We start from the raw sequence: 22,321 nt of genomic DNA on the forward strand, positions 1-22,321 counted from the left end.
ACCTACACCACAGCTCACAGCAACGCCAGATCCCTGACCCACTGAGCGAGGCCAGGGATCGAACCTGCATCCTCATGGATACTAGTTGGGTTCATAACTCTCTGAGCCACAAAGGGAACTCCCACCTCTCTTCTATTACTAATCATAGATGCTAGATTAGTGGACTTTTATTATAAATCCACAGCATTTACCCCCTGCAAAAGCATCAGTTCTTAACCTTTTTTTTAACACATAAATCCCTAGAGGCACAAATGGAAACTAAGGACCTCTCCTCAAAAAAGGTGTCTACATAACATTTCACATTGGGGAGTTCCTGTCTTGGTGCAGCGGAAACAAATCCGACTAGGAACCATGAGGTTGCGGGTTGATCCCTGGCCTCACTCAGTGGGTTAAGAATCCAGCGTTGCCGTGAGCTGTGGTGTGGGTCGCAGACATGGCTCGGATTTAGCATTGCTGTGGCTGTGGTATAAGCCGGCAAAAACAGCTCTGATTCGAGCCCTAGCCTGGGAACCTCCATACGCCACCAGTGCAGCCCTCAAAAGACAAAAGACAAAAACAAACAAACAAACAAAACGAAACAAACAAAAAAACCATTTCACATTCCATTACAGGCCATTCATTGACACCCACACCTCCAACCACCCCCAATCCCAACCCCAGAGCCAGCCTGTGAACCAGAGTTTAAAACCTGAAATGTCTGTGATTTGCTCAAAGTTAGCAAAACTGCTTGCAGGAAAGGCTTCCATTGTCACCTCCTTGTCTGAAACATTTTGGGCAAAAAGTGATAGAAGCAGATTGAGGACAGACAAATCAAGTCCAGGTGTCAAAGCGTGTAGGGCATGTGCACAGGTGATCCTTTGGGAGTACAGGTTCCAGTTAGCCCACTTGGAATTTCTCCCCAAATTTTAAGTCTCACCAAAAGATGAGTGCTAACACTCAGCATCTCCAGACTACACCCAGTGACCTTTCGTGGACCCTCAAGGTTACATATGTATAAATATTAGAAATCTACCTTGGAAGGGAGTTCCCGTTGTGGTGCAGCAGAAACGAATCTGACTAGGAACCATGAGGTTGCAGGTTCGATCCGTGGCCTCACGCAGTGGGTTAAAGATCTGGCATTGCCCTGAGCTGTGGTGTAGGTCATAGACTCAGCTCAGATCCTGAGTTGCTGTGACTATGGTGTGGGCCAGCAGCTGTACTTCCGATTGGACCCCTAGCCTGGGAACCTCCATATGCTATGGGTGCAGCCCTAAAAACCAAAATAAAATAAAATAAAAATAAAAATAAATAAAAAGAGAAAGAATACCTTGTATAACTCTCAGAAGTGTTGGAAATGGATCCTTGTCAAGCATAGTGCATGCCCTTATTTTCCCAAATTTATCAAAGTACTGCACTGGCATTTTGGTGCCAGGGCCCAGGAGGGGGACAGCCTCTTGTGTGCCAGCTGGTACTACTCACACTTACCACCCCCATTTCCCTTGCATTTCCAGTCCCTCCGTTTTCTGCTCATGCACCTGGAAGAGTAAGTCGAGAGAAAACCAGCCAGGTCCCTTTTAAGTGAGCCCATCATAAAAGATGTTTTCTTTGTTGTGGGTTTTCTGCTTCTAGGCTGAGCCAGCGTCCTCTAACAAGTGGCAGTTGGATAAATGGCTGAACAAAGTTAATCCCCACAAGCCTCCTATTCTGATCCAAAATGAAAGCCACGGGCCGGAGAGCAATCAGTACTACCCTCCTGTGAAGGATGATACGCAGGACTGTGGGAAGCTTCCAGAAGTCTGCCCCAGCAGCCTGAGAGACAAGGACATCAAGAGCGCCTGCAAGGAGGAGCAGAGACCAAGGACCGCGAACAAGGCCCCCGGGAGCAAAGGGGTGAAGCAAAAGTCCCCTCCCGCTGCCGTGGCCGTGGCTGTGACCGCCGCCCCCGCCGCCCCGCCACCCGCTGTGCCCGGGGCGCCTGCCGAGAGCGCGCCTCCACCGGCCCGGAGGTCAGGGGGCAAGAAGCCCACCCGGCGCACCGAGAGGACCTCTGCCGGCGACGGCGCCAACGGCCTCCGGCCTGAGGAGCCCGCGGCCGCCGATGCGCTGGGGGCGAGCGTGGCGGTTCCCCCGGAGCCCACCAAGCCCAGGCCCTGCGGCAACGGCAGGACCAGCCACCGCAAGGAGCTGCGCTCGGCCGTGACCTGCGAGAAGCGCCGCACGCGGGGGCTGAGTCGGATCGTCCCTAAATCCAAAGAGTTCATCGAGACAGAGTCTTCCTCTTCGTCCTCCTCCTCAGACTCGGACCTGGAGTCAGAGCAGGAGGATTATCCCCTGTCCAAGGCGCAGGCGGTGGCCACCGCCGCCCCTGGGAACGAGCAGAGGCTGAAGGAGGCTGCCAACAGCATCATCGGCGGCGGCCCCCGGGCCCCGGTGGGCTCCATCAATGCCAGGACCACAAGTGACATCGCCAAGGAGCTAGAAGAGCAGTTCTACACCCTGGTCCCCTTCGGCCGCAATGAACTCCTCTCCCCCTTGAAGGACAGTGAGGAGGTCAGGTCGCTCTGGGTCAAAATTGACTTGACCCTCCTGTCCAGGATCCCAGAACACCTGCCTCAGGAGCCGGGGGTCTTGAGCGGTCCTGCATCCAAGGAAGCTGAGAGCGCGCCCCCAAGCCACACAGCTGACGCGCCCCCAGAAAAGGCTTTGCCAAAATCCAAGAGGAAACGTAAGGTAGGTTTGGAAACACACGGGGGGCTGAAGGCGTGGCGGGAGGGGGGCCTCCCCCTGAACCTGAACTTGCAGGCAAGGAGGTGGGCACAGGGAGGCTGCTGGCCTGGAAAGTTCCGGGAGCACGGGTTTTATGTGTTTTTCCTCGCAAACATTCATAGAGTACTTTAGCTATGTCAGATGGAGTGCTAAGAACTTGACCTATATTAACTCAGTTAAATCCTTAGAACCGCCCTGTGGGGCAAGAGCCCTTATTTTTCTCCTGTTATAGGATAATTAAGCCCTGTCCCACTGCATGTGGAAGTAGGCAGACAGGAAATCTTCACTGAGTATGTGCAGAGGGAGTTCCCATTGTGGCTCATTGGTAACAAACCTGACCAGTATCCACAAGGATGCAGGTTCAATCCTTGCCCTTGTTCAGTGGATTAAGGATCTGGCCTTGGGACTTCCTGTCATGACTCAGCAGCAATGAATCTGACCAGCATCCATGAGGACACAGGTTTGATCCCTGGCCTTGCTCAGTGGGTTAAAGATCTGGTATTGCCATAAGCTGTGGTGTAGGTCACAGACGCGGCTCAGATTTGACGTTGCTGTGGCTGAGGTGTAGCCAGGGGTACAGCTCCGATTTGACCCCTAGCCTGGGAATCTCCATATGCTGCAGGTGCAGCCCTAAGAAGACAAAAATAAATAAGTAAAAAAAAAAAAAAACCAAAAACCAAAAAAAAAAAAAAAAGGATCTGGTGTTGCCATGAGCTGTGTAGGCTGGCAGCTTCAGCTCTGATTCAACCCCTAGCCTGGAAACTTCCATATGCCTTGGGTACACCCCTAAAAAGCGGGAAAAAAAGAAAGAGAGACGTGTGGAGAGGCAAGCTGGAGGCTGGGCCTAGGAGAAAAACTACATGCGGGCAAGCCCCCATCTTTGCTGAGAGGGGTAGCCAACAGCCTCAGAGGGTTTCATAAGGCTGTGACTTGGGTGAAGTATGAATATGGAAGTGCTTGGTGGGGTTATCGGGTGATGGGCCCCTGGGTGGGGAAACCAGCCTGCAGTCTCAGAGCCAGTGGCCAGTGCTCCCTGTGGTGTTGATCTGGAGAACTTTGTGGTGGAGACAGGCCGGAAACAGGGCCCTGAGGATGAGCGGCTTTTGAGTAATCAGTGGATCAGAAACAAGGTGGCACCAAGTAAAATACAGTGGGTGAGAAACCAAAGATTGTGGTCTCAAATTTAAGACAGAATCATTCACGACAGTTAACACATGTATATGACCTGACGAGGGCTGTTCTTTTTGTACATATTAAATCACTTATAAATTCCTTGTGACTTTATTAGGCAGGTATTACTGTCATGCCATTTTATAGATGAGGAAACTGAGGCTCAGAGAGCCTAAAGCAGCTTTCGCTAGACTCGTGTAGGTGAGAAGGGGCAGAGCCAGGAATGAAGCCAGGCTGTCTGGGGAAGGGAGGAGTCTTCTGCTAAGAAGTCATCACCTGAGAGGTTTGTGTAGTGTTTCCCCACAGGGAAATACTTCTGAGTGGGGAACTCAGAAGGCTCCCTGCTTGGAGTTTAATGCTCTGGTTGCCATCTTGGAATTCTTCCTTTTATCTTTGAATTTGTGTTTTGAGGGCAAAGCATGAGGGGACAGTAGAGCACACCTGGGGGCATGCGGGGCTTGGATTCACCTGCTGTCCCACCTCTTTCCTAGGGCCCTTGCGGGGTCTGCCAGCTCCTCTGCCCCTTTGCAGCCTTCCCCTCCACATCCCCGTCCAGGGGCTAAGGCACAGGCACAGTGATGGTCGGGGTCAGGATCAGCGACTCCCCAAACCCAATCCAGACACTGAAGGGTTTCCCAGGGGAGATTGCAGCCCCCAAGGGATGGCCTTGGGGAAGAGGAGACTGGCCTTTCTCACCCCTCAACCCATGGGCCCACACCTGGCGGGCAGCAGAAATCCTTCACTGGTGGGCTGCACGCATGCTCCCAACTGCAGATCAGGGCCCCCAGCACTGGGAGAGTCTACATATACCCCCTAAGTGTTCCCATGTTTCATGGGGCATAATACGAAATAGCAAATAAACACCACCATGACAAGTCAAGAGAAAGACTTCAGGGAGTTCCCTGGTGGCTCAGCGGGTTAAGGATCCACTGTTACCACTGCTATGGCTGGGGTTACTGCTGTGGCATGGATCCAGTCCTGGCTTGGGAGCTTCTGCATGCCGTGGGTGTAACTGAAAGAAAAAAAGAGATAGAGACTTCAGAAATCAAGAAAATGTTTCCGACTTTAGAGCTTGATAACATTACTCTTGGAGTTCCCATTGTGGCTCAGTGGGTTAAGAACCCAACTAGTATCCATGAGAATGTGGGTTTGATCCCTGGCCTTGCTCAGTGGGTTAGGGATCCAGTGTTGCCACAAGCTGTGGTGTAGGTCCCGCGTTGCTGTGGCTGTGGCATAGGCTGGCAGCTGCAGCTCCAATTTGACCCTTAGCCTGGGAACATCCATATGCGGCAGGTGCGGCCCTAAAAGGGCAGATAGGTAGGGAGGGAGGGAGGGAGATAGATAGATAGATAGATAGATAGAGAGAGAGAGAGAGAGAGAGAGAGAGAGAGAGAGAGATAGATAGATAGATAGGCAGGCAAGCAATGTTACTCTTTAAGTGCTTTCATTTTTTCTGGAGGTACAAGCGACATAGCATTATATTAATTTCTGTTGTACAGTATAATGATTCAATATTAGTTTATATGTGCTGCAAAATGATCACCACCCTAAGTCTGGTTAACATGCATCTCTATGCACAGTTATAAATTCCTTTTTTTCCTGATGAGAATGTTCACGATTCCTCTTTCAGCTGCTTTCACATATGCACGGAAATGTTATTAACTATAGTCACCATACTGTACATGACATCCCAGGACTAATTCATGTTATAACTATGCGTGCACACTTCCTGACCTCTTTCACCCATTTGTACACTGCTGCCGCCCCCCTCCCATGCCCCCAGGCAACCAGCAGTCTGTTCTCTACAAACATAAGCTGGGAATGGGTTTGGGGTTTGTTTTTAGATTCCACATATAAGTGAGATCATAAGGTACTTGTCTTTTTCAGTCCAACTTATTTCACTCAACATAATACCCTTCAGGTTCATCTATGTTGTTGTAAATGGCAGGACTTCCTTTTTTATGGCTGAACAATATTCCATTGAGTGTGATATATATGTGGTGTGTGTATATATATACACATATATGTAATATACAATGGGATGTATATAATGTATGTATATACCACAGTTTTTTATCCATCTATCCACCCATGGAACTCTAAGTTGCTTCCTTGTCTCAGCTATTGTAAGCAATGCTGCAGTGAACATGGGGGTGCATATCTCTTTTTGAATTAGTATTTTCATTTTCTTTGGATAAATACCCAGAAGTGGGATTGCTGGGTCATATGGTGGGTCTGTCTGTAATTTTTTAAGAAACCTCTGTACTGTTTCTGGGGTGGCCGCACCAATTTACATTCCCACCAAGAGTGCACAAGGGTTCCCTTTTCTCCACCTCTTCACACACTTACTATTTCTGGTCTTTTTGATAATAACCATTCTGACAGGTGTGAGGCAATATCTCATTGTGGTTTTGATTCATATTTCCCTGGTGATTAGCACTGTTGAGCATCTTTTCATGTACCTGTTGGCCGTTGGTATATCTTCTTTAGAAAAATGTCCAATCAGATCCTCTGCCTATTTTTCAATTGGATTTTTTCTTTCTTTGCTCTTGAGTGGTATGAGTGTATGAATTCTTTGTATGTTTTGGATCTCCACCCCTTCTCAGATACGTGATTTGCAACTATCTTCTCCCATTCAGTGGGTTGCCTTTTCATGGAGTCGATGCTCTCCTTCACTGTGATGAGGCTTTTTAGTTTAATGTGGCCCCACTTGTATATTTTTGCTGTTGTTACCTTTTGCTTTTGGTGTTAAATGCAAGTCATCGTCAGCAAGACCGACATCAAGCGTCTCTTCCTGCTCTGTGAACAAAGGGCCCAGCATTTTCATCTTGTACTGACACCTTCACAAGTCATGCGTTCAGCCCTGGCGTCCTGGGTGACCTTGATCAAGTGACCTTCCCTTCTCTGTACTTCAGTTTCTTCATTTGTAAAATGGTGACATTTGCAGAGGTGTTGTCAGGTCCAGACAGCATAATTCAGTGCTGTTGCCGAGCTCACTACTTCTCTACCCTTCTTTCCTTCAGTTTTCTTCTATACGTCATTCCCCAGGTGATTAATTCATCAGTGGATTGGCTGAAGGAAAGGGTATTTCAGAGCTAGAAATTGATAATCAGATAGATTGGAAATGTATGTGGCTGGATAGGCAGAGTAGCTCTATAGAGGGAAATGTATAAAAAGACATACATGTAGATTCCATAATACTCTGTAGTTAAGGAATTTTTTTATCCATGGCCTTTTTTACTTTAACTCATGAAACTTCATTTACACCATGCCTGACACTCTGCTCTCCTTGTGAAGTCTACTGGATCATCATTAAACACATGCAGGAAAGTGAAAGAACATTTTCGTGGCGCTCTTTACTCAGCATCTGGGGTGTAAAGACCCCAGTTCTGGAACACCACAGACCTGGCCGCCCAGCCTACAGAGCCCAGACTGGAGCCCAAGGCTGGGGATCCAGAGCTTTGGCTTGGACCCTCCTTGGGGCACAGTTTCTTGGGAGCCTCTGGGATCCTTGCAACAGAGGCTGTGTGACAGTCCGAGCAAGAGAGAGAAGGTCAAAGTCATTCTGTCTTTGGTGCCGGTGCTTGTCTCCTGGAAGACACTGCTGAGAGCCCTGAACATGCCTCCCCTGTGTCGCTGCCATCTCACCAGGAATGGAACTTTGTTGCATCCACGCCAGTTGCATTAGTACACGTCTCAAGTTAAACACAATTGTGCAAACAAGAACCCAATCCCACCACTGTTTTATAAAAATGTCCTTCAAAGCCATGAATTTTGAAGGACAGATCCGAGCTCGTCACTGCCCTTGCAGCATTAAGCCCAGAATAGGTTGCCAGGCCTTGTTCGGGTACCAGGAAGTAGCAAAGTGAGGGATGCTGAAGCCATGGAGTGACTCTAGAACAGGGCTTCCATGGTGGGTGGGATCTACCTGTCAGCAAAGTAGTTTTCATCTGGCACAGTGTTCCCTCCTAAATTTTATTCCTGGTGTCAGACTTGTCCTCTCAATAAGGTGTCAGAGTAAGACTGACAAGATTTCATCCTCGCTCATGGAGGAGCTGAGGGGGAACCTAGCCCAGGGCCCGGGGTGGTGCAGCCACTTGGGTGCAAGGCTGTGGTCCAGGGTGGCCCGGTGAGCCGGTCTCCCGGGAGACCTTCTCTGTGGAAGGTGATGATGGGAGCTCGCTGTGCTCCCTTGCAACCCCACGCTGATTGATCCCTGCTTATTTCCCCACAGTGTGACAACGAAGACGACTACAGGGAGATCAAGAGAGCCCAGGGAGAGAAGGAGAGCTCCTCACGACTGACCGCCTCTGGCAGCAGTACCCTGTCTGCCAACCACTGCAACATGACCATCAACAGGTATGTGTGCTCCCGCCAAGGCAGAGTGAGCCAGAGGGGTGTCTGGGTCTGACTGAGAGTCACACGCCACACCGGAGGAGGGTCAGGGTTTTGAAGGACTGCTCTGCTCTGGGTCCCCAGACTTGCTTCCCTTGATTTAACCCCAGGGTAACCATCCTGCCTGGAGGTGCGCCTCATGTCACAGGTCCGGGTGCGCTGGAAGTGAGTACTTTGTAATAAAAGACCATTTACTAGTTACACATAGTCCCACCCTTTCAAAAACACAGCTCTACTCTGAAAACTTAAAAAACAAATTTTCAGGAGTTCCTATTGAGGCTCAGCAGTTAATGAACCCAACTAGCATCCATGAGGACTCGGGTTCGATCCCTGGCCTTACTCAGTGGGTTAAGGATCGGGTGTTGCCGTGAGCTGTGGTGTAGGTCACAGATGTGGCTCGGATCTGGCATTACTGTGGCTGTGGTGTACACTGGCAGCTACAACTCTGATTGGACCCCAAGCCTGGAAACCTCCGTGTGCTGCGGGCGTGGCCCTAAAAAGAAAAAAAAAAAAAAAGACTATCCCAAGTTAATAAAGCCATGCCATAAATTTATTTTAAAAATTTTCAAACTACTGTTTTAATAGCCAGGAAACCCATGAGAACACTAAGCTTATTACACAAATGGAAAATACGAATTTGAGCGGAATCTCCGACACACCTAAAGTTCTTGGGTATAGGCTGAATTCATGGTGATAGACAGGATCAGGGTCTCCAAGGTGAAACAGTCACCCCGTCCCTCCTCTAAAGGGGTTCCCTCTGGACCCACACAGCCCTGAACCCCTCTGACAGATGGCTTCCCAGCAAAGCACAGTCCTGGATATTTATTATAAGCCAGTAGCTTCTCATCAGTCATAGAAGCTTTTTCCATTTAGAAATAGCTCAGCTCAGAAAGCACTTTTCCTCTGCTCAGACACTCCTCACTCTCCCCGACTGCATACATAGAATTTTTAAGGGGAGATTAATGTTTTGGCGCAGCCCATAAAAATGTAAACCGAAAGGTTAGGGGAAGATGAAGCACAGCACTAAAACCCGGAGAGGAAACTGGAGAGCGAGGGCACCCGGGAGCAGGGCCAGAATCCCCTTGGGAAGGAGACTGAGAGCCCTGGAAGGTCTGAGCTGTCCACACCAGCCAGCCCAGCCCACAAGCTGCCGTGCCGACCAGAGAATACCCCCAAAATAGTAGGGAAATGTCCATGGGGAAAGTGTGGTTCCAAAATATCTTTTAAATGCATTGTAGAGTTATATATGTGCTTCTTGGTTAATGCCTTAAATAACCTTTCTAGGAGATCTAGTAACTACTATAATTTCTAGTAGTGATGAATATAAGCCCTATTTCAAGATGACAGCACCACATGATATGACATGAAAATATCTGTGATTTCCCCCGGTGACACAATCACAGGTATTGCTAATAGCACTCCAGCAAACCGCTGTTCTGGCTTCTTGTCTTCATTCATAATGAAAGAAGGTGGCGATTTCAGTGAGATGTTAATGAAAATGAAGATGTTAACTTTCCTCCACCCAAGTTCATGGACCCCAGGATTAAGGCTCTTGCTCCAGAGCCTTTGCCTGGCAGAGCCTCCTGGCTCTGATAGTTTCACTTATGTTATAAGGACATAATGCATGTGAAAGTGCTTTGGGTTTTTCTAGGAAAGGTAGTCTGTGTACTGCAGGAGTTGTGATGACCACTGTCTAGCTTTACTGGTGTAATAAGACAGTTCTGTACATATGGTGATCATCTGTCCCAAGGAGGTGATCCCAAGAAAGTTTCAAAGTTATCTTGGCCAACTTGAATAGATAGATTTATAAGGATGAAGAAGCAATAATCATATGCCTATGATAATGTTCACTGTAATAATTTAGTTCTCTAGAAACATTTAAAATCAGGCGGTATTTAAAATAATAGAAACTAAGAAATAAGACTTTTTTTTTGAAGGGGGGGCGGAGTGCTGCACCTGCAGCATATGGAAGTTCCTGGACTAGGGGTCACATCGGAGCTGTGGCTGCAGGCCTACACCGCTGCCACAGCAACACCAGACCTGAGCTACATCTGCAACCTACACTGCAGCTTGAGGCAATGCTGGATCCTTAACCCACTGAGCAAGACCAGGGATCAAACCCACATCCTCATGGACACTGTGTCAGGTTCTTAACCCACTAAACCACAACAGGAACTCCAGAAATAGGACTTTTTCATTCACGTGTCAAGAAACAATTGTATTCAGACCAGACTCAACATCTGTGTCTTCATTCTCACCAGATGAGCCACTTTTGACTCACCCAAGGTAGTTTTCCAGAACACATCCTCTCACTTCTGAGTTGTTAGATGCACAGTACTTTTTGAACTAGAGAACTGTCAACAGAAATTCTCTCTCCCTATTTGCATAACATTAGGAACTTTGGCTTCTCATTTGTTCCGTGTTTATAATTTCTACACTGTGACCACTAGCTAAGGAAATTGCTTTTGGAAGTGACTTTCCTGGCTTGTTTGTTGATAGCCAACACATGCAATTAAGAAGTCATAACTGGAGTTCCCATTGTGGCCCAGTGAGTTAAGGACCCGACGTTGTCTCTGTGAGGATGCAGGTTCGATCCCTGCCCTCTCTCAGTGGGTTAAGGATCCAGCATTGCTGCAGGCTGTGACATAGGTTGCAGATGTGGCTTTCCTGAATTAGCCATGATTGAGTTTATTTCAGGCTAATGTGTCTTCCTCCAAATTTTTTTTTTCAAAGTGAAGTAGCGGAGAGAACCATATCAACATAATAACACATTTCGAAGACTCGAATAGAAGTGACTTCTTTCTCTGATGGTTAATTGGTGGTAGGGAGTGGGGGAGTGGTGTGGGTTTACATTCAGGCCTAGACAGTCGTTTTGAAGGTGGAACAAGGGGCTAGGAATCAGAAAATGTTATGTCCAATGACACAACATTCTGTTCTTTGTTCTTTGTTCTGATCCATGCCTGGTAACCTCGAAATTGAAAGTTGGCAATTATTCTGTGATTTGGAAGTTATTCTGTGACTCTCTTATTGTCCATGTAATCATTAGTACAAGCTCAGGTGTCCTCACAAGTCCTTTTGGAAGTGGTGCTCTCCTGTATCATCTAAGTGTTTCCCATTACCTGCTGTTTGCATGTGTCAGGAAAACAGTTAAGTTGTTTGTTGTGTATTTTGAGATCCTTGGATGCAGAACTTGGGACATGAAAGTATTGCTCTTCTTCGTCATTGAGCTCCGGAATTAGTACTCATTCTGATAGGTCAAGTAAAGAAACCATGAACAAAATTTTCTTGTGACGGTCCTCAGGCCGTTAAATTGTTTCCTGACATAATAATGCCCAATAAACGTCTTCCCACCATCAGGTTTTAAATGGGAGGTTTGGGTCATATATAAAACACTTACCTCTCCCCGTGCTGACTGTGTGACGTTCTGTTTCTGTGGTTTCCTTTTTCAGCTTGGCAATACCAATAAATAAAAATGAAAAAATGCTCCGGTCGCCCATCTCACCCCTCTCCGATGCTGCGAAACACAAATACCCAGGCGAGGACTTCACTTCCTCCAGCAGATCCAACAGCAGTGGTTTGTTCCCTTCCAACTCCTCCAACAAAAAGCATAAGGCCGAGAGCCAGCTGCAGACCCACGCTGGAGACCTCCCGGTACGCTGCCTCACTCCTGCCCCAGTTAAAACAAGGGTGAAACTGAGCACAGCCCTCTCCTCTGTCTCTGGCCCAGCACAGTCTAAACACAGGCTGAGGACCACCAAGGAGCCCTAAATGCTCCACTGGGAAGAGCCCACAGGGGCACTGCCCTGTGCCTCTCACGCATACAGCTGCAGAAGGAGGCAGGGAGGGGCTGTCGTAAGCCTCATCTGCCTAGGAACCCTCTTTGGAGGACTTCATTTCCCCTTCTGAAAAGAAATAGCCCCAAAATAATACTCCAGGAAAAGAATGTTGGGAGTTTTGGGTTTGTTTGTTGCTTTTTAGAGCGCATCTGCAGCCTATGGAGGTTCCCAGGCTAGGCATAGGCAGCCAGCCTACACCACAGCCACAGCAATGGGGGATCCAAGCCCCGTCTGTGACCTCTGCCACAGCTCACGGCAACAGGGGATCATTAACCCACTGAGCAAGGCTAGGGATCGAACCCACATCCTCGTGGATGCTAGTCGGGTTTGTAACTAGCTGGACCACAGTGGCAATTCCCCCACCAGCCTTTATATTTGAAAAGATTCCTTGCCCCAGGGCAGACTTAAATCTGGAATTGAAACCACAGGCCAAAGTTGCTGGGCTTGCCCTCTGCCCTAGTGACCAGGGTAGCAGCCAGTGTGGGAGTTTCCAGTTACTTTGTCCAGCGTGGTTCCAACACCCTGCCTTGGGTCCACTTCTGGCCTCACAGCTTAGTCACCCTGTGACTTTGGGCCAGTTGCTTAATCTGTTAAGCCTGTATTATGTGCAAAATGATGGTGACAAGATGTAAATGACAGTAGGTCTAAAGAAACCAACCCCTGTGGACACCTGTGCAACTAACACTACATCTTTTTCCTCTTTACTACCACCCTCGGTCTAAAGCTGGTAGTCCTGTACCATACATCCCCCGGGTACCTTATTTAATTCCAGCCTCTCTCCATGTAGCCCTCTTTGATAGGTCACTGTGCCTATCAAAACTAGCAAGGCTTTTGAGTTCTCATATGGTTCAGTGGGTTAAGGATCTGGCATTGTCACTGCTGTGGCTCTGGTTACGGCAGTGGTGTGGGTTCAGTCCCTAGTCTGGGAATGTTCATGTCCCACTGGTGTGGCCAAAAAAGGAAAAAAAAAAAAAGCAGTAAGGCTTTGTGAGGCAGGGAGAGATGCAACATGGGAATAGGACTCTGCAAAGAAAATGAGGGAAAGCATTACTTCCATGAATTAAAGAGGCAAAAAAGTTGGTAGAAGGTCCAGCAATAGCCTAAATCTTATTGTACACCAGGAAATTAACCCCCTTTTGCACCCTCCTTTGGGAGCAATGATCTTTAATTCTAGGACACAAGAATCTGAGAAGACCATATGAGAACAACCTGAAATAAAAAGCTAACAATTCAGATGTTAAAACAAGCACAACTTTTCTTTGCCTCTAGAATCCTTATATGGCAAAGCAATTATGATGTGCTCTGGTCTACCAAACCAATTATAGACTTTATTCAGGCATTCTTTCACTGAACATGTGTTTATCAAGGAAGTACCTACTGTGCCAGGCACTGTGCTAAGCAGCAGAGATGCATTGATGTAACAAATTCAGTCGCTGCCTGCAGGAGGCCTACAGTCTAGCTGGGGAGAGTAACTTACAGCAGGGCTCATGTACATTCATAATTTACTACCCTGGGTGCCAAAAAGGAAACGTCCAGAATGCTAAAGGTTCTCATAATTAAGAGACTTGATCTACCTATAAAATTGGTCCACATTTAAAGAAACATTGGTATACACTCTATATATATAGGCATGTAGAAGTTCCCAGCCAGGAACAGCTCTAATCAGAGCCACAGCAGAGACAATGTTAGATCCTTAACCCACTGTGCCACAAGGGAACTCCTAAAATTAAAATGGGAACTCCCATTTTAATTACTTCAGAGGAATCAGTCAGGCTCTCTCTGTCCAGGTGTTCAGCACCAGTAGGTTCTCTCTCAGCCTCTGTATCTCCAGGAAATAGGATTTAAAAAATGTTCCCCAAATCAATAGTGTTCTTTTTTGGAGTTCCCTTGTGGCACAGCAGGTTAAGGAGCTGACTTCATCACTGCAGTACCTCAGGTCGCTGCTGTGGCACAGGTTTGATTCCTGGCCCAGGAACCTCCACATGCCCTAAGCACAGACAAAAAACAAACAAAAACAAGTGTTCCTTTTGAAAAACACATTTACAGTAATTTCTAGGAATTCCCATTGGCTCTTCTTATTCATCCCAGACAGCTGATGAGAGCCAGTCAGCTGGTGACCTGAATGAACTCTCTCTGGCGAAGGATGAGTAGAGCTCAGGGGTCCTGGACCAGCATCAGCGGGAACTAGTTGGGAATACATGCTCTCAGCCCACTACCCAGACTACTGACTCCAGGATGCTGGCAGCGGGGCTCCACTGGCTGTGTGTGATGGTGATTCTGATGTAGAGTCACGTGGGGGAGCTACCACCCTAGCCCCTGAGAGGAATGGAAGCTCTGGGCCCCAGGCCTCCACCCACATTAGCCATCTGAGGTTGGGCCAGCTGCTTCACCTTCCTAAGCCTCAAGTTCTGGGTCTGCAAGAGCAGGCACACTAGGACCCTTTTGATGTTGTCGTGGGACTGACACTTGACAACGCAAGTCAGACCCCTCAGCTTGAGGTCTAAAAAGCATGTATTTTTTTTTTCCTTCATTGAAATCTAAAGTACCATCAGCTCTAACCTAGAGCCCAGAGGTTTAGCTCGTTGCTCCTCCAGCAAGGTGGCCAGTAACTCAAAGACAGCTGTGTGTGTTTGTTGTTTAGAAAGCAGCTCACGGCAACTCCGAAAGCGTTCTCCATAAGTCACGCCCGCAGACAGAGCCGTGGTCTCCGGGCTCCAATGGCCACAGGGACTGCAAAAGGCAGAAGCTCATCTTCGATGATATGTAAGTGTGGACTCTGTTGAGATGGGGAGGGCCAGGTTAATTGGATTCTACAGGAAGGTAGTCGATGTACGTCTTAATTCGGTGTGGCTATTTCTGACACATGACCTGATCAGTCAACCATCACCCTCTCGAAGGGAATTGAAGCTTCACCCCTGAGTCCTGGGGGACTTTTAAACAGCCAGTGTTAACAGAGTTGCATCCAGCACGTTGGAAAACTAAGACAAAATGGCATTCATGAGTCTTAGACGTTTAAGCACCTGTATTGGGGGTGGTATGCTTCCAAAAGGAGCAGGATTTTTGTTTCTGTAAATTATAGCAGGCAAAGAAAAACAGTGATTCACTCCTGAAATCTTTTTTCCCCCTCTCAATTGCTGCAGTCTTTATCACAGTATAAACAACCCTCATACAGGAAAAAAAATATCCTTTTGTCCATCTCTCCATCCTAGCGCTGAAAGCCAAGTGTTAGTTTCTTTCTCAGCCTCAGTTTAAGAGGAGGAGAAACAAGGCAAGAAGAATTCCTGGAATGCTCTGGAGATGCTGAACGTGACAAACGATAAAATGATACTGAAAATTATTTAGGCTCTTAGGGGAGAAAAAATATGTGTCAAGGATAATCCTGGAAGGCAGAAGATAAGGTTTCAAGAGTTTGCTTGAATCCTGTTTTCAACTTCAGTTGTTCACCGAGTGTGCAGGTCTGCATCAGACACTGCCTTAAATCCCAGGGTGCAGCCTGGGCAACCGTGAGAGCCCCTGCCCTCTGCTCCTAGTCCAGCTGAGGGGACCAACGACAAGCCTTGAGTCCCGCCCAAAGTCAGAAAATAAAATGGTGCTAAATGTCTCTGGGTCCCAGCCTCCTGATCAGAAAAAGTGCTAGTCAGGACCCGCGTCTCCTGGGGCTCTCCTGAGATCCAGCAAGGGCTTCTCTCCCCAAGGGGATCATCTGGAGCATGGACAGCTCGGGAGGTGGTAAGGACTCTTCCACCCTCCTCTTCCTCTCATCCTCTCCTCTAAATGCCAGCACCCTTCGCAGGATAGACAAGATCTGCTGATTCACCTCTGAGAAACGAGAGTGCTGCGTTGCCGTCCTCAAGCCCTGCTTGAATTCCATCAGGCTAATTAGGGCACAGACTTTGGGGGCTGAAAGGCACAGTCACATGTTTGGCTTATTTATTGACCACGTGCCAAGTTGGTTGGATGTATACAAGCATAAAGGTGGCCCAGGAAGACGTGTGTTTTTCTCCTCTTCCTGTGGCTGCCGCTGCACTCTTCCCCTCCCCTCCTCAGACCCCTGCCCCTCATCCCCCACTGCCCTGAGTGGCAAGGGAGGCGGTAATTAATGCCCCAGGTGAGGGGCATAATGGGTGTACAGTCAGTCAACTCCATATATAATTAAAGTTCAATAGTGTAAATTGTTCAAGTGAGCTCTAACCATTTCTTTTCTTTCTTTCTTTCTTTTTTCTTCTTTGTCTTTTTAGGGCCACACCCACAGCATGTGGAGGTTCCCAGGCTAGGGGTCGAATTGGAGCTGTAGCTGCCGGCCTACCCCACAGCCACAGCTATGCAGGATTTAAGCCGTGTCTGCAGCCTACACCACAGCCACAGCAACACAGCAACACCGGATCCCCAACCCACTGAGCAAGGCCAGGAATCAAACCCACATCCTCATGGATACTAGTCGGGTTTGCTAACCGCTGAGCCACGACAGGAACTCCTATTCATTTCTTAATACAGGAGATTAGAATTATGCCTCATGAGAATGCCAGAATTTGCCTTCAGAAGATATAGGAATCTTTTGATTTTTATCTTAATTCACGATGCTCTCCTTAATCTAGAAGCAAATTGAAGATAAAGTAGTTATATGGGGGGGGTCAGCAAATTCTTTGAGGAATTAAGAATAACCATACCTCAATGGATATATAAAAAAGAGAATTACTTGCAAAAAAAATGTAATAATAGTAAAATTCACCCAAAACATTTTTTTAAAGCATTTATACTTTGTCTTACAAATCAGTTCTTTCTAAGAAGAGAAATGCAAGGAATTCCTGTTGTGGCTCAGTGGATTAAGAACCTGACATGGTGTCTGTGAGGATGCCAGCTGGATCCTTGGCCTCACTCAGTGGATTAAAGATCGGGCATTGCTGCAAGCTGCAGCGTAGGTCTCAGACGAAGCTTGGATCTGGCATGACTGTGGTTCCCTAGCCTGACAGCTTCCAAATGCTATAGGTGCAGCCCTTTAAGAAAAAAAAAATAATAATAATTAATTGCAAAAAATAATAGTAGTAGTAATAATAATAACGTCTTCTGAAACATTTTTAAAGAGCAACTATACTTGTCTTACAAATCAGGTCTTTCTGAGAAAAGAAATGTGCTCTAGAAATAGTTCAAAGCCCCCATCACTTTTACCACTTCCCAAACCTCCCCTGTTCATCTCAAGAAGCTTGTGGATATTATGAAAGATCTGGACTTAGGGAACCACAAAAAAAATAAAGAGGAAGAAGTCGTCAATCTAAAAACATGATCAAGCACATGTGTATTCAACACTGAGGGACTCAATCTCAAGTATATTAAGGGCATGATATTTAAACACACACAGGCATGGGACATGAAAATCTAAGGAATTTTCCAGTGTATGGACCTGAAAGCCAAGTCTGAAACAGCAACAGCAACACTAAATGATTATACTTGGACCTGCACTTCCTTGGACCATTTACAAGGGGAAATGTTTCTTAATCTGCAGGGACTGTGGCTGATGTAATTGTGTCACTATCTGTATCAACCAAAAGCCTGTTATCATTTGTTCTTCCCATTAGCACTACGTATAATTTTTCTGGCTGACAGCTACAGTGACACTACTTCTTCTTTTAGAGATATAGATAGAATAGAATACAAAAGCACTCTGACACATCCATCATGTGGAAAGATAGACGTCATGTTCCAGTTGCCACGTGTCCCCATTGATTTGAAATCCGTAACCGTAAAAGAAACAGGAAAAGTGAAAAGCCACTCAGGAGTTCCCGTCGTGGTGCAGTGGTTAACGAATCCGACTAGGAACCATGAGGTTGAGGGTTCGATCCCTGGCCTTGCTCAGTGGGTTGAGGATCCGGCCTTGCCGTGAGCTGCAGTGTAGGTTGCAGACGCGGCTCGGATCCAGAGTTGCTGTGGCTCTGGCGTAGGCCGGTGGCTACGGCTCCAATTAGATCCCTAGCCTGGGAATCTCCATATGCGAGAGCGGCCCTAGAAAAGGCAAAAAGACAAAAAAACAAACAACAACAACAACAACAAAAGCCACTCAACCACTGAACTGTGGTGGGAAGATTCTTCAAGTTCAAAAAGCAAAAACAGGCATTGTCTCTTCCTTGGAACAATAAAAATAAGTTTCCCTTAAGAGATTCCTGGGCTAGGAAGTCACCTAAAATTGTGTGAAGAATCTCCCAGGTGCAGTTGGTGGGCGCTGAGCATTTACTAAGCACCAGATACAGTGGGAGGAGCTAATTAGTTAATTGTGACTAATGAATTCTCAGTTATTAATTCCGGGAAGGCAGAGGCACAGGAGTGGCCTCTCTGGGAACGTTCCCTGGGACCACAAACTCCAGCCTCCTCCGGCTCCATCTCCACTCTGTACCAGCTTCCCCACGGGCAGCCTGGAGAACCACGACCTGGCTTCTGCCACTGCCCTTGACTTCTCCTCACTGGCCATGTCAAGAGGCAGTGAAATGACTAAAGAGAAGCCACCAGAGGAAAAGAAAAAACTAGAGAATTTGCACTGGAATCCTTTATAGAGTTGATGGAAATCCAGTTCTTGGGCTCCGAAAAGTAACAGATGCCACACTGTCATTTAATTTTTCAAACCGCATCATGTAGCTTTTTTTAAAAAAATCAATTCATTCTTGTGTATTATAAATACTCATTAATGGTTGAATAAACATTCAATTCAGACAACAGCTGAATCCATTGGGCAGTCAGATAACAGGTTTTGAAGAACCCAGCTGAGTTTGAATAACATTCCCAGGGGGTGATGTCTGCTTCTTTTTTTTTTTTTCCCCTTTCTTTCTTTTTTCCGGGAATGTAAGGCATCTACTTCATGCAAGTAAATTTAAACGCATGGGCTTCTAGCCTCTCTTTCTATGTCACTTACCAATTCAACAGACACCCATTTGTGCCTTCAGGATGCAGATGGAACAGATTAGAATAACACTGACTTTATAAAGATGTGATCCAGGTCAGCCTGTTCTGCAGGCTCAGAGGGGAGGCAGCGAGACCGTGCCTCCTCCCTGACATTTAGCCGTGCGCCACATTTACTGCGTGACAGCCCTGGTTTTAAGGTGATACTGATGTGATTACCAAACTTTCGTTTAAAAAAAAATCTGTAGGAATTCATGTCCAGGAGTGACAGCACTTGATTCACTCAAAGCCTAGAAACTGATCTTATGAGTGCAAAGCAATGAGCTGTAAATTACGTGGAGTCATAATTAGTGATGGGGGAGTTCTTGGCCTGGGGGGAAAATCCAGGGAATACCTGTGTTGTGAAGGCCCCAGTACAGAAGGCTGAGCAGAGCTGAGTGGTGAAAAGCTTGGCCTCCCTTTCCACCTGCCATATTGCTGTACTGGGGAGCCAGAGAACCCCGGGTGCCAGCACTGCCTGCTGCTTCCAGAAGGATGTGCTGTCTCTTGCCCATATTTCACCAGGAAGAGTCAGTCACGATCATCACATTCAGCCAAACCACCGAACGTCCCATCTGTCCCTGTGGCACCAGTAACAGAAGCCCAACTACTTAAACCTCCCATCGTGGGGAAAAGGCTCTCTAGCCACACAGTCCTGAAGCCACAGCCGGTGAGATGTGGCTGGCGGGGCAGGAAGAGGGAGTTGGCATTTGTAGTGTAATTATGCTCGGCAGTCTCATAGCTAAAAGGGTTTTAATTTTATCGAGGATGAAAGATTCCTGGATGTAAAAGGTCAGATGACTTCCCCAGAGGACACCAATTGAAATCCTGAAGCAGGTGATACTACATCAAGGCACGGCACTCCCTCAGCGAGCTTGCCAAGGCCACTGTTCCTCTACCCTTCCCAGCCTCTTCAGAGCTGGACCCCACTTTCCTGGTACCCCATTCATGCATCTTTCTTCTGTTCTTCCTATGGAATTTTTTCCATTATGAAATTCCTCTCAGCCAGGTTTTTATTTTATTCTAACCAAAACAGAGAGAAAGACAGAAAAATAAAAGGACTTGGCTGGGGATTGCAGCGGAGGGCAGAAGTGAAGCACAAGGCTTTTCAGATCTCCCTGATTGAAATTTCAGCTCCCTGATCATGTTAAGGACTTTGTAAAATTATTTTATCTTAAAAGTCACACCCAGAGGGAGTTCCCATTGTGGCTTAGTGGGTTATGAACCCGACTTGTATCCATGAGGACGCAGGTTCAATCCCTGGCCTCACTCAGTGGGTTAAGGATCTGGTGTTACTGTGAGCTGCAGCTTAGGTCACAGATGCAGCCCCAATCCCATGTTGTGGCTGTGGTGTAGGCCGGTAGCTGCAGCTCCGATTCAACCCCTAGCCTGGGAACTTCCATGTGCCACAGATGTGGCCCTAAAAAGCAAAAAAATAAATCATGCCTGGGAAAGAACAGCCATCAAATTTATGAGTTCCCATTTCAATAGAGAGTTGCTCATGATCAGATGACAAACACCTGCCATGTGCAGCCTGCGTGTCCAGGAAAGCACATGCTGTTTTCTGTGTGTGGCCAAGAGGGAAGCAGTTTCCCATTGGAGCCTGTGGCCTGTAAGCCATAGGATGCATGACCACTCATGGTTCTGAGAAGCCAGGGTCCAGGCACTGGGGGTCCCAGCCAACATCAAGAGCATGGAAACAAAAGCTGCCTTTGAATGCTTGCTGCCTAAAAACAGCCTTTCTCTCGGGAAGCCATCATAAAGCCAACGGCACCATCCAAGGTCCCTGGCTAGAAAGTGCCCTCATCAACAGCCTGCACTTACTCAGTGTGTTAAAAACAACGCCTTCACTTCTCAAGCCTTCTTCTTGGTGAAGAAGACACCTCTAAGCTTGGGACACAGTGACACCTCTGGGACTTCTCAGATGACAAGCTGACAGGATATCAGATGATGAATTCATCTGGTGCGCCGTTGCCGGTTGTCTGACTTGGATTTTAACTTCCCTAAGAAAAGTATCCTGATGTCGACTGTGCCAAGGAACCTGCTTGTTCAGATGCGTGCAGTTCTCATCGCTGCCAGTTTTCACAAAACAGGCTGGCTCTGCCGGGGGCGGGGGGTGCATTTCACAGAGGTAGGAATTACAGAGAGCAGCCTGCAAGCCTCTCTGCGGGAGAGCGTTCAACTCCATCTTGGCCACGAAGGAGAACAAAAAGCGAGCTTGCACTAACACTCCCACACCAAAGACCCTGTGGCTGCTTCAAACTGAGGCCACGTGTATTGGGGGCGGGGGGGGGGGGGGATTCTCTCAAGATCAAGCGCTCAGGTTGTTTTTGTTGCCAAGAGCTCTTATGACAAAGATACACAGGGCTGAGCTTTGGCTTTATCTTTTTTAATTTTTTTTTTATCGAAGTGTACTTGATTTACAATGTTCCTTCAGTTTCTGCTGTGCAGCAAAGTGACCCAGTCACACATGTATAGACATTGTTTTTTTTTAATGCTGTTTTTCCATCATGTTCTGACCCAAAAGATTGGACATAGTTCCCTGTGCTATACAGCAGGACCCCACTGCTTATCCACTTCAAAGGTAACAGTTTGCATCTACCCACCCCAGACTCCTGAGCTGAACCTGGGCTTGTCCATCACTCAAGCCCTGTTTCTGAAGAACCCCAGAGATACCACGAGGTACTCGTACTCAAACTTTTTATTAGGTTTGTTCATGCAGCATCATAAAACACCATCATCATGAGAAACCACATGAAGAATGTTATTATCAAAATGAAAAACAAAACTCTGGCTTTTCCACATGGGGAAAAAAAAAAAAAAGGCAATCCGACAAAAAATTTGTTTGAACAATGAGATCATTCGATTTTATTGTAGTGCCTTTGCTGAGTTATATTCTGTAACTGTCATGGGGGCGACAGCAATTTTACTTTCCTGCTGACTTGAAGATCACTGTTGGAGTGATGCCTTCATGACAGCACACGTCCACCACACTGCTGGACCATCTGGGTGACCTCTCATTTTCCCATGGCCTTGATAATGATCTGACGTAGAAATGTGTCTCTAGAAATCACCTGAAAGGAGAGAACCGACCGATCATCAGGCAGACTTTAGTGACTCGGTGTAATGAGGCCCCCATTAGATACCAAGATGAGAATTCTAATGTGTTCCTTAACGGCGCTTGATAGTACGATGCTTCAGCATCTCAGGTGACTGTTACAGCGGCTGTGACATTGTCAGAAAATAGATGA

At 47.1% G+C, this 22,321-nt stretch overlaps 1 protein-coding gene across 13 annotated transcripts in view; it reads left to right on the forward strand.

Annotated features, from left to right (window-relative positions):
• AFF3 (ALF transcription elongation factor 3) overlaps nt 1-22,321 on the forward strand; it is a 598,632-nt gene that overhangs the window by 544,863 nt on the left and 31,448 nt on the right. For all 13 annotated transcript variants that reach the window (XR_007135070.1, XM_047781424.1, XM_047781427.1 and 10 more), the window contains 4 exons: nt 1,609-2,709; nt 8,150-8,274; nt 11,760-11,961; nt 14,788-14,909. Coding sequence is in view for 12 of the 13 variants with exons in the window: in XM_047781424.1 (XP_047637380.1) it covers nt 1,609-2,709; nt 8,150-8,274; nt 11,760-11,961; nt 14,788-14,909 (1,550 nt within the window). In the remaining variant the exon portion in view is untranslated. The remainder of the gene's footprint in view (nt 1-1,608; nt 2,710-8,149; nt 8,275-11,759; nt 11,962-14,787; nt 14,910-22,321) is intronic.

This window comes from Phacochoerus africanus, chromosome 5 (assembly GCF_016906955.1).
Source record: "Phacochoerus africanus isolate WHEZ1 chromosome 5, ROS_Pafr_v1, whole genome shotgun sequence".
Lineage (NCBI taxonomy): Eukaryota > Metazoa > Chordata > Mammalia > Artiodactyla > Suidae > Phacochoerus > Phacochoerus africanus.